Source organism: Panulirus ornatus, chromosome 41 (assembly GCF_036320965.1).
Source record: "Panulirus ornatus isolate Po-2019 chromosome 41, ASM3632096v1, whole genome shotgun sequence".
Taxonomy (NCBI): Eukaryota; Metazoa; Arthropoda; class Malacostraca; order Decapoda; family Palinuridae; genus Panulirus; species Panulirus ornatus.
Genome location: NC_092264.1, coordinates 14,951,706 through 14,966,185, shown reverse-complemented (window position 1 = coordinate 14,966,185; position 14,480 = coordinate 14,951,706). Strand labels below are relative to the sequence as shown.

General features: G+C 48.5%; 1 protein-coding gene across 1 annotated transcript in view; it reads right to left on the bottom strand.

Annotated features, from left to right (window-relative positions):
• The window catches only part of nompC (no mechanoreceptor potential C), a 334,011-nt gene that overhangs the window by 10,497 nt on the left and 309,034 nt on the right, over positions 1 to 14,480 (bottom strand). Inside the window, exons 18-24 of the mRNA XM_071686202.1 lie at positions 13,414 to 13,494; positions 12,915 to 13,031; positions 11,196 to 11,402; positions 7,277 to 7,408; positions 4,142 to 4,312; positions 2,149 to 2,279; positions 185 to 334 (exon numbers count right to left, since the gene is read on the bottom strand). Coding sequence (XP_071542303.1) covers positions 185 to 334; positions 2,149 to 2,279; positions 4,142 to 4,312; positions 7,277 to 7,408; positions 11,196 to 11,402; positions 12,915 to 13,031; positions 13,414 to 13,494 — 989 coding nt within the window. The remainder of the gene's footprint in view (positions 1 to 184; positions 335 to 2,148; positions 2,280 to 4,141; positions 4,313 to 7,276; positions 7,409 to 11,195; positions 11,403 to 12,914; positions 13,032 to 13,413; positions 13,495 to 14,480) is intronic.

Below are 14,480 nucleotides of genomic sequence, written 5' to 3'. Positions count from 1 at the left end.
GTAGTCAAAGCAACGGAGTCAGCAGCAAAGGGCAACAGAAGCCACAACAGGAGACAGATCAGAGGAGAGAAATGTCTTGCATTACAGCACCTGTGTGGTCCCTGTAAGGCCACAAGGAGGGGTCTAACGACCTGACCTGACCTGACCCAGGTCGTGTACAAGGAGGGAAGGTTCAACGACTCACCAATTGGGCATGAGGCTGGTGTTCTCCCAGATTGGGCTTGGGGGCGTGACGACCGTCAGAATCATCAGCACCAGCAGGTACAGGTGGGAGACCAGGTAGGCGATGAACTTGACGATGGGCACCTCGTTGTACATATGACCCAGGGGCATGCTGTGGTAGACCAGCCACACGTCAGTATGGGGGAAGGGAAGGGGCAACACCTGCCTGTAGAAGGGGAAGGGAGGGAGGGAAGGAAAGGGCAGCACCTGCCTGTAGAAGGGGCCGGAAGGGAGGGAAGGGAAGGGTAACACCTGCCTGTAGAAGGGGCCTGAAGGTGGGGGAAGGGAAGGGCAACACCTGCCTGGAGAAGGGGCCGGAAGGTGGGGGAAGGGAAGGGCAACACCTGCCTGTAGAAGGTGCCTGAAGGTGGGGGAAGGGAAAGGGCAACACCTGCCTGTAGAAGGGGCCTGAAGGTGGGGGAAGTGGGGTGAGGTGAAGGGAATTGGATAATGTGATGAAGAGGGAAGGAATGTACCACAGCGTGAAGAACATCAACATGAAGAAGAAGAAGAAGAAGAGGAGGAAGAAGAAGAAGAAGAAGAAGAAGAAGAAGAAGAAGAAGAAGAAGAAGTTTTGCAGTTGAATATCTGAGACAAGAGCGAAGGAGAGTAAGGCAGAGGGTGCGTAAGGTAGAGGAAGGGTAAGGCAGGGGGTTGATAAGGCAAAGGAAAGGGTAAGGTAAAGGGAGGGTAAAGCAGGGGGAAGGTAAAGCAGGGGTGGGTAAGACAAGGGGAGTGTAAGGCAAGGGGAAGGGTAAAGCAGGTGGATAGTAAAGCAGTGGGAGGGTAAAGAATTGGAAGGGTATGGCAGGGGGAGAGTAAAGGTAAGGCAAGAGGTGGGTAAGACAAGGGAAGGGTAAGGCAAGGGATGGGTAAGGTAGGGGGTGGGTAAGGCAAGGGGTGGGTAAGGTAGGAGTGGGTAAGGCAAGGGGTGGGTAAGGCAAAGGGTGGGTAAGGTAGGGTGTGGGTAAGGTAAGGTGAGGTTATAGCTGACGGGAGGATGAAGAGGTAAACACAAGCTGCAGGAGAGGCTACGTCTGCTCCAGCAGGAGGAAAGAACACAGAGCGGACGAGATACCTGGCGAACACCCCGCCAGCAACCTCCTGGCCCCAGTGGGTGTTCAGGACGAGGGAGACTATGAACAGGACGGTGAAGAACAGCTGGTTCAATAACACCCGCCGGGGAAGACGTACCCCTCAAGGGCTAGGTTGAGGAGAGAGAGAGAGAGAGAGAGAGAGAGAGAGAGAGAGAGAGAGAGAGAGAGAGAGAGAGAGAGAGAGAGAGAGAATAACATACAGTTGAAGAACAGCAAAGAACAGGAACACCTTCAGGAGGATCTCCCAGCCGTAGAACAGGTGAAAGAACACGAAAGAGGAGATAGATAAGAAAAGTCAGACAGAGCTGGAAGCATAGATCCAGGCGGACGAAGGGATGAGGTAGGGGGAAGACATGACTGGAAAGACGTGAGCCCTGGAACCCTGCTGCTGCTGCTGGGCCCCGCCCCTCAGTAGCAGCTCCACACAGCTCAGTGAGTAAGACTGGCTGGAAACATTGTCTGGAAATGTGAATGAGTCATTGTGAATGAATGCGTGGATTGGGGATGGTGAGTAAGGACGTGAGATGAGTCCTGTACCCAAGGCTTAAATGAGACTCATTAACTCCCACCTGAGTTCACTCACCATCCCAAAATATGAGAAGGGTTTAGAGGGGTGGAGTTCCAGGGGCAAAGAGGTGGAAATCTCCCGCAATTTGAAGTCAGGTTAGGTTCCAGGTTAAGGATCTTCCCATGCCATACAACTCGGGCCAAATCCGAACTAGAGATAGTGGTTTATACGTCACTGAATTGTTTATATATATAGAAACTTAGGTGTGTCAGGTGGGGGCAGTACACCAACGAGGGAAGTGGAGGGACAGAACACTCTTACCTGAAGAAGATCCACACTGGCGGCAGGAAGAGGAAGGCGAAGAACATGACGACCATCTTCCAGGCGGGCCAGGCCAAGCTGCCCATCCAAACATCGTTCAGGTACCTCTGGACGGCTGGGTGAGCGATCACCTGGCGGGGGGCACGACGACCGGGGGGAGGGAAAGGTATAGCATTAACACCACACTTCATATTAACCTCTCAGATGGTGGGGTGAGGGTGTGTGATGTCGGCTTGTGATCAGATCCAGTGATGACAAAAGTACTTTATCTTAAGTCTGCTGAGGCAAGATTTGATGTGGGTAAACATCCTACAAGTGGGCAAGTAAGATTTGATGTGGGTAAACATCCTACAAGTGGGAAAGTAAGATTTGATGTGGGTGAAGAATAAGACCCTTGCTGTGGTTCTGAAACAGGAGAATAAGACCCTTGCTGTGGTTCTCAAACAGGAGAATAAGACCCTTGCTGTGGTTCTCAACAGGAGAATAAGACCCTTGCTGTGGTTCTGAACAGGAGAATAAGACCCTTGCTGTGTGGTTTTCAACAGGAGAATAAGACCCTTGCTGTGTGGTTTTCAACAGGAGAATAAGACCCTTGCTGTGTGGTTTTCAACAGGAGAATAAGACCCTTGCTGTGTGGTTTTCAACAGGAGAATAAGACCCTTGCTGTGTGGTTTTCAACTGGAGAATAAGACCCTTGCTGTGTGGTTTTCAACAGGAGAATCAGATCCATTTTACAGAATTACTTTTAAGTGAATCAGGGCGAGTGCCCTCAGAGGGGAAACTGAATCAAATTCCTCTTATCTTAACATTGTGGCAACAGCCAGGCTGGCCAGACAGAGGGACGATATAAGTTCATCATTCTCAATCTTCCGTTCGATACGTATCAGGGACCATATTGTGGCAGCGCAGACCACCTGATACGTATCAGGGACCATATTGTGGCAGCACAGACCACCTGATACGTATCAGGGACCGTATTGTGGCAGCGCAGACCACCTGATACGTATCAGGGACCATATTGTGGCAGCACAGACCACCTGATACGTATCAGGGACCGTATTGTGGCAGCGCAGACCACCTGATACGTATCAGGGACCATATTGTGGCAGCACAGACCACCTGATACGTATCAGGGACCATATTGTGGCAGCGCAGACCACCTGATACGTATTAGGGACCATATTGTGGCAGCGCAGACCACCTGATACGTATCAGGGACCATATTGTGGCAGCGCAGACCACCTGATACGTATCAGGGACCATATTGTGGCAGCGCAGACCACCTGTTATGGACCATAGGAAGGCCTGTGTTGTGATGATGTTGAGTGAGTACAAGCCCGGAGGCTGTGGTTTAGAAGGGATGGTATGTACTGAGTTAGTGAAGGGTAGAATGTCTGAGATTGAGAGTCGTAGTGTGGCATTCATAATGGGGTTAGGATGAGAGGATCATGCGATGTAGAACGTGGATATTGGTGCATTAATGTGGCCCTCTCCCTGCACGTGTGTGTGTGTGTGTGTGTGTGTGTGTGTGTGTGTGTGTGTGTGTGTGTGTGTGTGTGTGTGTTCGTCCCTCTCCCTGCACGTGTTTGTATGTGTGTTCGTCCCTCTCCCTGCACGTGTGTGTATGTGTGTTCGTCTCTATCCCTGCACGTGTGTGTGTGTGTGTGTGTGTGTGTGTGTGTGTGTGTGTGTGTGTTCATCCCTCTCCCTGCACGTGTGTGTGTGTGTGTGTGTGTGTGTGTGTGTGTGTGTGTGTGTGTGTGTGTTCGTCCCTCTCCCTGCACGTGTGTGTATATGTGTTCGTCCTTCTCCCTGCACGTGTGTGTGTGTGTGTGTGTGTGTGTGTGTGTGTGTGTGTGTGTGTGTGTGTGTGTTCGTCCCTCTCCCTGCGCGCGCGTGTGTGTGTGTGTGTGTGTGTGTGTGTGTGTGTGTGTGTGTGTTCACCAGCACCTCAATACCCTGGCGATGTTCTGGGTCAGCGCACGTACTGTACCTCCTTCTGCTCGTGTTCGATCAGGGAGTCGAGGAGGACCACATTCCTGTTGTCGACGGCCCTGAGGAGGATGCCCGGGGAGGAGGTGGCGGCTGAGATGGCCACCAGCTCCGTGGCCAGCGCCTCGCTGAAGAGCGACGCCTCCATCAGGTCCCGGCTGCTCTCCTTCTCCTGTGGTCGACGACGGAGGAGGAGGAAGACCAGTTCGTTAGCTCCATCTTACAGGAACGCTACACAAGGTTGTTACAACGAAACTAAGAGAAGCGGGAACCAGGTGATGATGGGAGAGAGAGAGAGAGAGAGAGAGAGAGAGAGAGAGAGAGAGAGAGAGAGAGAGAGAGAGAGAGAGAGAGAGAGAGGTAGTGGTGATAATATATATAGAGAGAGAAGGAGAGAAAGCATTACGAAGTTGTGAGAGTGGAAGAGCCACAAGGATGATGATAGATAAGGGTGGATGAAGGTGTATTGACAAGACTGTGTTACAGACCCGGCTGTGTGGAGGTGTGTTACAGGCCCGGCTGTGTGTAGGTGTGTTACAGGCCCGGCTGTGTGGAGGTGTGTTACAGGCCCGGCTGTGTGTAGGTGTGTTACAGGCCCGGCTGTGTGTAGGTGTGTTACAGACCCGGCTGTGTGGAGGTGTGTTACAGGCCCGGCTGTGTGGAGGTGTGTTACAGGCCCGGCTGTGTGGAGGTGTGTTACAGGCCCGGCTGTGTGGAGGTGTGTTCGGTCTGTGTGTGTGTGTGTGTGTGTGTGTGTGTGTGTTGCTGGTGGCCCGACACTAGAGACGTGGTGTGTGGGTGTACGAGTGTTGCATCTGTGGGCAACACTCCCTGCTCTACTCTAGGAGATACTATGACCAAATCAATACAGATCAAGATGCAGATATATGGACTGTATGAATATACATCATGATCATGTCTGCCATTTGTTTTTTCTTTGATGTTGAGGGAGAGAAAGATTGAAATACGACAGTTTAAGAAGACATTGTATGACGCATCTTACCTGAAATTATGATACATCTTAAACCATGAAATAATATTACGTGCATAATATTTAAGATACAGACGATAATTGATGATAACTTCAGCCACTGATAATTACATTTAAGATACAGACGATAATTGATGATAACTTCAGCCACTGATAATTACATTTAAGATACAGACGATAATTGATGACAACTTCAGCCACTGATAATCAAGATAATTCTTATATTAATCGAATTATACTACAGGATTACAAGAACGATTAATAACTGATAAATATGAGTGATGCATAACATTTAAGATACAGAATTAATTGATGATAACTTCAGCCACTGATAATCAAGATAATCTTTATATTAATCCAATGATACTACAGGATTACAAGAACGATTAATAACTGACAACTATGAGTGATGCATATGATCATATTTCTTGTGGGTAAGGAACAGATGTAGTTTGGTCTATGAGAACAGCTACCACTGCTACCAGCTTGAGGAACCAGGGGGACACATCGTTAGCACGGAACTACCCGTTGTTAGTCATAAGCAGACCAATTGTACCAGGACGCCACGGACAGGCCACCAGTGATCAGAAGGTGATGGTGATTAATGATGGAGGAATATTAATCCTGAGACTGTGTGAGGATTATTGGCTCCGGCAGACGCACGGCCGGGGTATGTGAAGACCAGATGGTGGTGTCTGGTGAATGAAGACCAGATGGTGGTGTCTGGTGAATGAAGACCAGATGGTGGTGTCTGGTGAATGAAGACCAGATGGTGGTGTCTGGTGAATGAAGACCAGATGGTGGTGTCTGGTGAATGAAGACCAGATGGTGGTGTCTGGTGAATGAAGACCAGATGGTGGTGTCTGGTGAATGAAGACTAGATTGTGTCTGGTGAATGAAGACCAGATGGTGACTGGTGAATGAAGACAGGGACGAAAGTTAATGGGAAGGAGCCACAGGAGGTTGGTTGGCTGGTTGCCGGGGTAGCAGGCAGCCAACCAGCTGTGTAGTTAGCACGATAACACATGACAGCTACAGGAGGTCAGGTCAGGTCACACTACACCACTGACGGTACCATCTGGACTTACGGTACAAGGTCAGGTCAGGTCAGGTCAGGTGGTGCCCAGGGTCAACGAGAGTTGATATGAAAGGTTAAGATGAACCATATACAGAAATAATACCTCAAAATCAAGTTCAAAGTTTTTAAATGTGAACTTCTTGCTAAAATTTACTTTGCTAATACAAAATAAAGAAAATATATATTTGTGATGATATATACAGATTTACATCGGTATTTTTATCGACAATTTAGTGCATAGAATATTTACTCTATGAATGAGTGATTGTTTTAAAACAATAAATAAGGAAATGAAAATTTTTATCTGAAATGAATTTGTTTAATTTACAAAATTATTATGTTGACCATTCCAATGGAGACAAATGTTTATGTACAGGTTGGTTGATGTGTTTATATGATTCTTGTGATGTGTATAGATAGCTTGGTTGATGTGTCTATACAGATTGGCTGATGTGTATATAAAGGTTGGCCGATGTGTATATAAATTTTGGCTGATGTGTTTATATGTGTGATGTGTATAGATAGCTTGGTTGATGTGTATATAATGATTGTCTGATGTGCATAGAAAGGTTAACCAAAAAAAATATATTGAACCTATAAAAAAAATCATTTTAAAATTGTTGAAGAAAATAATGATATAACATTTAACGTGACTCAATAATGTTTAACGTCCAGTCTTTCTCCCTTCGTTAATCTTTCCTTCCATCGTTTAATTCCTCCAAGAGTTCCCTCTCTACCTGGACCACCTCCCTCCAAACTCTCTCATTCGTCGTCTCAATTCTAATGACTCTTCGAAGTGCGGCCCCCTCCCAGCAGCACCCACCCTCCCTCCCTCTTGTATTACCACCTCCAACCAGCTCCTCCCCACCGTTGCTGAACCCTCTTCAGTCCCTTCCCTTTCCACCATTCCCTTAACTACCCACTCCCCTTGTACCTCCTCCTCCTCCTCCTCCTCCTCCTCCTCCTCCTCAACCAGACACACTTGCTTCTCCTCCTCCTCCTCCTCCTCAACCAGACACACTTGCTTCCCCTCCTCCTCCTCCTCCTCCTCCGTGCCCTCAACCTACCTTATCAGACAGGATGAGGAGGGAGTGAGCCAGCTTGGTGGCCAGGTCGACGGGCGCTGGTGAGAGCAGGATGAACTCCTCCAGCGGGCTGTGGCCGTGCTTCTTGCTCATCAGCGTCAGGTCGTGGACGTACTGTGGCACAGAGAGAGAGACATACACAGAATTACCTTCATGTCTGTACCGTACTGTGGCAGAGAGAGAGACATATATAGAATTCCCTTCATGTCTGTACCATTTTCTCGGTTCACGTGCAGGACTTATCTTTCATGAGTGAAAATAGTCACATCTCGAGAGACATGAGACGCAGGAGGTCTTAATATTCACTTTTCGAGAGACATGAGACGCTGGCAGTGGGTCTTAATATTCACATTTCGAGAGACATGAGACGAGACACAGTGAACTATGGCCCCCCTTATGTCGTAGGAAGACTCGCACATGACCCTAATACCTAGGACTGCAGACAACAATAGGCCACTAGGGACGTCCTCTCGAGGCTATGTGTGTGGTGGTGGTGGAATGTATCAGAAACTCACAGTGTAGTGAGGGACAGGTCAGGAGGTGTCCAGATAAATTCAAAGAGAATTACCTGCAAGTTGTCAGTGTGTGTGGCTTAGGAGGCGCAAATAATGTAGGTCATGGAGGCGAAGTAGTTATCAAGTCTATTCTTAAATGCGTTAATAGTTCTGCTTTCACTGGCTCTAACTGGCAGTTCGTCTCGTAAGGTAACATTCCCGTCGAAGAAAAAAAAAGTGTTTTCACCTCCTTCGAAGTAAAACGTTTTTGCCCACGCCTTTATATCCATTATTGCGGGTGAAATTAGACGACTCAAGCCTTTGATGATTTTGAATACAGGATTAGATTACATCTCAGCCCTCTCTTGTTTAAGCTCAATAGATTCAATTCATTCAATCCCGTCTCCCAGAATTTGTTTTTCAACCAGGGAATCATCTTGATTGCTCAACTCTGCACTCTTCTCCATTCTGTCTCGTCTTTTTTAAGATAAGGTGACCAAAGCTGAACACAAGCTTAAGCTGGTGACGAACGAGTGGATGTAAGGAGTAAGGATGAGTTCCCTGGACTTGATCAAATTCGAAGGCCTTACCTGTGGATCGGAGAATTTTGTTGGTTCTTTTCACTGCTTCTGTGCACGACTTACTTACTTGGAAGTAGGTGATCGGAGATTATCAAGCCTCTAAGTCTATTTCCTTATTATGTTTTGCAGTTCAACAGAATTCATACTGTAGCTTGTTTCTTTTTTCATTTCTGCCACCGATATGTGAACCTTGGCACTACTTATCGATATTTAAGTTCATTTGTCACTTATGAGCAAAGTGCAACAATTTCTCTACGTCAATTTCAAGCTGTAGACGTTCAATTTAACGTATAGATTTATTTCCCAGCTATTTATATTATCAGTGAATTTTGATATCTTGCAATACAGCCCATTATCACTATGGTTAATCTATGTGAGAAGAGAACCGGTGCCAAGACTGATCCTTGTGGCACTCCACTTCTTACGTCTAACCATTCTGAGTGAGGCTTGACCATTCATCCCACTTCTATAAAGTGTAACCCCATCTATACCCATCTATAAATTTTTGTTACTAAACATTTAATTTAGGAACTTATCGAAGGCTTTTTGAAAATCTCGATTATTTTATCATCGGCTTTACATTCGTTATAAGTCCACATTTGTCATACATACGAGCGATTTCGTGGACAATCGAACTGAGAACCATTTATTAAGAAGTGGTTCCTCTCCCTGGTTTACAAATGTGTCTCGAATGGTGGTTTCCATAAGTTTTCCAACGACAGACATTAAATTGGTTGGAAGGCAATTACCGTATAGGGAATTATTACTTTATTTTTCTCTTTTTGAATATCGGTGTTACGTTGGCAAACTTCCATTCGTCCGGAACTTTTCCTGTAGCAAGTGACTTACTGGAAAGGGTAGTCAAGGGTTTAACCTTCATATTATTCGCCTCTTTCATCGTCCTCGTATAAACCTTATCAGGGCTTCCCGTTTTGTGGTTATATTTTCTGTTTATTGCATGATAATATGTCTTCAGCTTTTACGTAAAAAGTCACTTTGTTGAAAAACCATCTCTCTTATCAATGAAAATGGGGCATGGGTTGTGTCTTAGATCTTAAACATAGATGTATAAAGTGTATTTGAATTTTTGTCATGGCTTCGTTGCCCTGAACCAAATCGCCGTTTTCTGTAATTAATGGACCAATTAACTGGGTAATGACTCTTGCTTCTGACGTAACTAAAACTCCTCAGGGTTTCTTTTGCTAAATTCATTAACATACGTTTCATATTCACGTTCATTCTGTTATATTACTCTGTCAGTTTCTTTACGCAGATATACATAACATACTCTATCATGCTGGTTTAAGACTTTTCAATTAGTTAACAATACATGGTGCTTCCCACGTCCCTAACCTGTGAGATACTATCTCAAAATCGTCATCCAAAAGGATAGGTTAAGTCTCTCATATATGTCTGCTTCATGAGGAGATGAGTTACTTCAGGTTCACGTACCAGTGGGTGAGACACGATACTTCAGGTTCACGTACCAGTGGGTGAGACACGATACTTCAGCTTCACGTACCAGTGGGTAAGAAACGATACTTCAGGTTCACGTACCAGTGGTTGAGACACGATACTTCAGGTTCACGTACCAGTGGTTGAGACACGATACTTCAGGTTCACGTACCAGCGGGTGAGACACGATACTTCAGGTTCACGTATCAATGGGTGAGACACGATACTTCAGGGTCACGTACCAGTGGGTGAGACACGATACTTCAGGTTCACGTACCAGTGGGTGAGACACGATACTTCAGGTTCACGTACCAGCGGGTGAGACACGATACTTCAGGTTCATGTACCAGTGAACGAGACACGATACTTCAGGTTCACATACCAGTGAACGAGACATACAAATCTGGTGATACCCAACATACGTCTCTCTCTGTCTCTACCTCTCCGGATGAGCTCTACCGGACTAGCCCTACCTGAAGGCCATCTCTCGTCGCAGGCACTCACCAGCAAGAGTCGGGCAGGCAAGCAAGCAGGTCGTCCACGTATCCTGCAGCAACTCACCTTCTTGTCCTCCAGAAGGAGCTTGTAGGAGTCGTGTATCCTGCTTGTAACTCACCTTCTTGTCCTCGAGGAGGAGGAGCTTGTAGGAGTCGTGCAGCAACTCACCTTCATGTCCTCGAGGAGGAGCAGCTTGGAGGAGTCGTGCAGCGACTCACCTTCTTGTCCTCGAGGAGGAGCTTGTAGGAGTCGTGTATCCTGCTTGTAACTCACCTTCTTGTCCTCGAGGAGGAGCAGCTTGAAGGAGTCGTGCAGCAACTCACCTTCATGTCCTCGAGGAGGAGGAGCTTGTAGCAGTCGTGCAGCAACTCACCTTCTTGTCCTCGAGGAGGAGCTTGTAGGAGTCGTGTATCCTGCTTGTAACTCACCTTCTTGTCCTCGAGGAGCTAGTAGGAGTCGTGTATCCTGCTTGTAACTCACCTTCTTGTCCTCGAGGAGCTTGTGGGAGTCCTGGAGCAACTCAACTTCTTGTCCTCGAGGAGCTTGTAGGAGTCGTGCAGCAACTCACCTTCTTGTCCTCGAGGAGGAGGAGCTTGTAGGAGTCGTGCAGCAGCTCACCTTCATGTCCTCGAGGAGGAGCAGCTTGTAGGAGTCGTGCAGCAACTCACCTTCTTGTCCTCGAGGAGGAGCAGCTTGTAGGAGTCGTGCAGCAACTCACCTTCATGTCCTCGAGGAGGAGCAGCTTGTAGGAGTCGTGCAGCAACTCACCTTCTTGTCCTCGAGGAGGAGCAGCTTGTAGGAGTCGTGCAGCAACTCACCTTCTTGTCCTCGAGGAGGAGCTTGTAGGAGTCGTGTATCCTGCTTGTAACTCACCTTCTTGTCCTCGAGGAGCTTGTAGGAGTCGTGCTTCTTGTTGATGAGGTAGTTGTAGACGTCAACGTGTTCGCTAGCCACGGCGAAGGTGATGGGCGTCTTGCCCTCCGTCGACTTGTCCTCTGGCGACGCCCCAGCCTCGACCAGCAACTTCACCACGTCCAGGTGGCCCGCCCGGGCGCAGTAGTGCAAGGGGGTCAGCCCCTCCTGTTGGTGGAGGGTGGGGAGCTTATATATGGTGCTTGGGGAGGGTCAAAGTGGGGAGGTTATATATGGTGCTTGGGAAGGGGTCAAAGTGGGGAGGTTATATGGTGTTTGGGGAGGGTCAGGGTGGGGAGGTTATATGGTGTTTGGGGAGGGATCAGGGTGGGGAGGTTATATGGTGCATGGGAGGGTCAGGGTGGGGAGGTTATATGGTGTATGGAGAAGGTCAGGGTGGGCAGGTTATATATGGTGCTTAGAGAGGGTCAAGGTGGGGAGGTTACACGGTGCTCGGGGAGGGTCAGGGTGGGGAGGTTATATGGTGCTTGGGGAGGGGTTAGGGTGGGGAGGTTATATGGTGCATGGGGAGGGTCAAGGTGGGGAGGTTACACGGTGCTCGGGGAGGGTCAGGGTGGGGAGGTTATATGGTGCTTGGGAGGGTCAAAGTGGGGAGGTTATATGGTGCTTGGGGAGGGTCAAGGTGGGGAGGTTACAGGATGCTTGGGGAGGGTCAGGATGGGGAGGTTACGTGATACCTAGGGAAGGTCAGGGTGGCTGGGTGGAGGCTGGGGTGACGACGCTGGGAGAGGAGTGTGTATGGAGGGATGGAGTAGTTTAGATTAGCTTTTGAGATTATTTATGGAGGTGTCTGAGGGTGGGGAGAGAGGGGAGAGGGGGGATGAGAAGGTTGTGGAGATGTGTGGGAGTTGTGGAAGGGGTGATGAGACTGGGTCATGGGGCTGTGTTGGGGGATTGGAGGAGGTGTGGAGGGTGGTGCTGGCGAGACGAGAGGCGAAGGACGATGAGAGATGGCTGGCATGTGCTCTGGATCATACACGTGAGAGTTGTGTTAGGGTTGTATGTGGGCGTGTCAGGGTTGTATGTTGGTGTGTCAGGGTTGTATGTTGGCGTGGCAGGGTTGTATGTGGACGTGTCAGGGTTGTATGTTGGTGTGTCAGGGTTGTATGTGGACGTGACAGAGTTGTATGTTGGCGTGTCAGGGTTGTATGTTGGTGTGTCAGGGTTGTATGTTGGTGTGTCAGGGTTGTATGTTGGCGTATCAGGGTTGTATGTTGGGCGTGTCAGGGTTGTATGTGGGCGTGTCAGGGTTGTATGTGGGCGTGTCAGGGTTGTATGTTGGGCGTGTCAGGGTTGTATGTGGACGTGTCAGGGTTGTATGTGGACGTGTCAGGGTTGTATGTGGACGTGTCAGGGTTGTATGTGGACGTGTCAGGGTTGTATGTGGACGTGTCAGGGTTGTATGTGGACGTGTCAGGATTGTATGTGGACGTGTCAGGGTTGTATGTGGACGTGTCTAAGGACGGGGATGTGTGGAGGTGGAGTGACTGCTGACCATGTCCTCAGGGCTGGAGTGGACGACGTTGCTCCACCACTCCCTCCACCTGATGTTCACCCCACGCCCCATCCTATCTTCCACAAGAACATGGCCACTTCACAGACCTCCTCTCTTGGCCATACTCCCCCCCTCCTGGCCACACACACACGCTGGACACTTACCCTATCCTTGGCCCCGAGTTCGGCGCCCTGGCCCATGAGGAGGGCCACGAGGTGGTAGTGGCCATGCATGGCCGCTAGGTGCAAGCCGGTCCGGCCGCGCTTGTCCATCTTGGCCACCTGTGGCGGGGTGAGGGAGGGCCAGTGTTAGTCATGTAGCAGAGGCGGTGGTGGGCGGGTGGGTGGGTGGGCGAGTGGGTGGGTCGGTGGGTGATGCGCTAGTAATAAGCGACGCCAGCAAAGTCGTCCGCGGGGGGAACGGTAGTCTGCTAAGTACACTCCATTAACGGAGGGTGAGGGAGGGGAAGAGTCGATTTATCAATAAAAGAAACCTTCCAATAAACTATTGATCATTTACCGACCATTTATTGATGACATGTGATGCTAGAGAGAGAGAGAGAGAGAGAGAGAGAGAGAGAGAGAGAGAGAGAGAGAGAGAGAGAGAGAGAGAGGCTCACACACACACACACACACACACACACACACACACACACACACTCACCTGCTTCGTCGACTTGGAGAGGACGAGGCCGACGACGGAGGTGTGGCCCCCGATGCAGGCCAGGTGGAGCGGGATGTACCCCTGCAGGAGAGACAGGAGAGCCGTCAACACCTTGAGAGAGAGACGCAGCAGCAGCAGCAGCGGACGACACCACCACCACCTTCGCCAGGATTACCATGATGTGGGGCTCATATGAACGACAGTGTGAGTGAGAGATGTGGTAATAGGATCAATGTTACTGAGACATCTCACCAGGGTCTGCTGAAAAAGGGGGTTATACCTCACTGCTTTCGCGAGGTGTGTGTGTCTCTCTACGTGTGTGTCCCCGACGCTAAAGGCTTCCATCTGGGACTTAATGAAGTCTTGCTGCTGCTGCTTCCTATAGTTTCTGTGTGGTGATCAGCCACTCGAGGATTGGCCGTTATGATATCCCTTTGTCCATCACTTGGACAGCGAAGAAGGTGAATTCTTGTCCTTATTTCATCTTTCCCTTTATATAAAACCTTTTTAAGTTTAAGTCAATGGAGAAACTTCATTGGGGTTTTGAGTAATTTCCTTATTCATTTTCGTATCCTGTTTTCTTTTCACCCAGGATGGCCATGATTGGGGCATGTTTTTCCTGTGTCATGTCGTTCAAAATAGAAAATGATATATATGTATATGAACAGGATGAGTGGAGGTAGATTGAGTAAGAGGATATGTGTGTCAGAAGTGGAGGGAGTAATGGGGAAGGGGTGAGCGAGGAGATGGAAAGATGGAGTCAAAGAAGCTTTGAGATATCGGGGCCTAAACATTCAGGAGGGTGAGAGGCATACACGGGACAGAAGGAATGAGAGACGTGTGGTATACAGGGGGCGACGTGCTGTCAGTGGGATGAACCAGGTCATATGAAGTGGTCAGAGGGACACATGGACCACCAGATGAACATGAAAAAAAGATTTGTTAACATCATTACTAAAAATGAAGTAATGTTGATATGATAATACTACGACCACAAAATGATTAATTTCAGTTACAATTATTATCAATTATTAGTATCATTATCATTATTGTGATAAACTTTATTA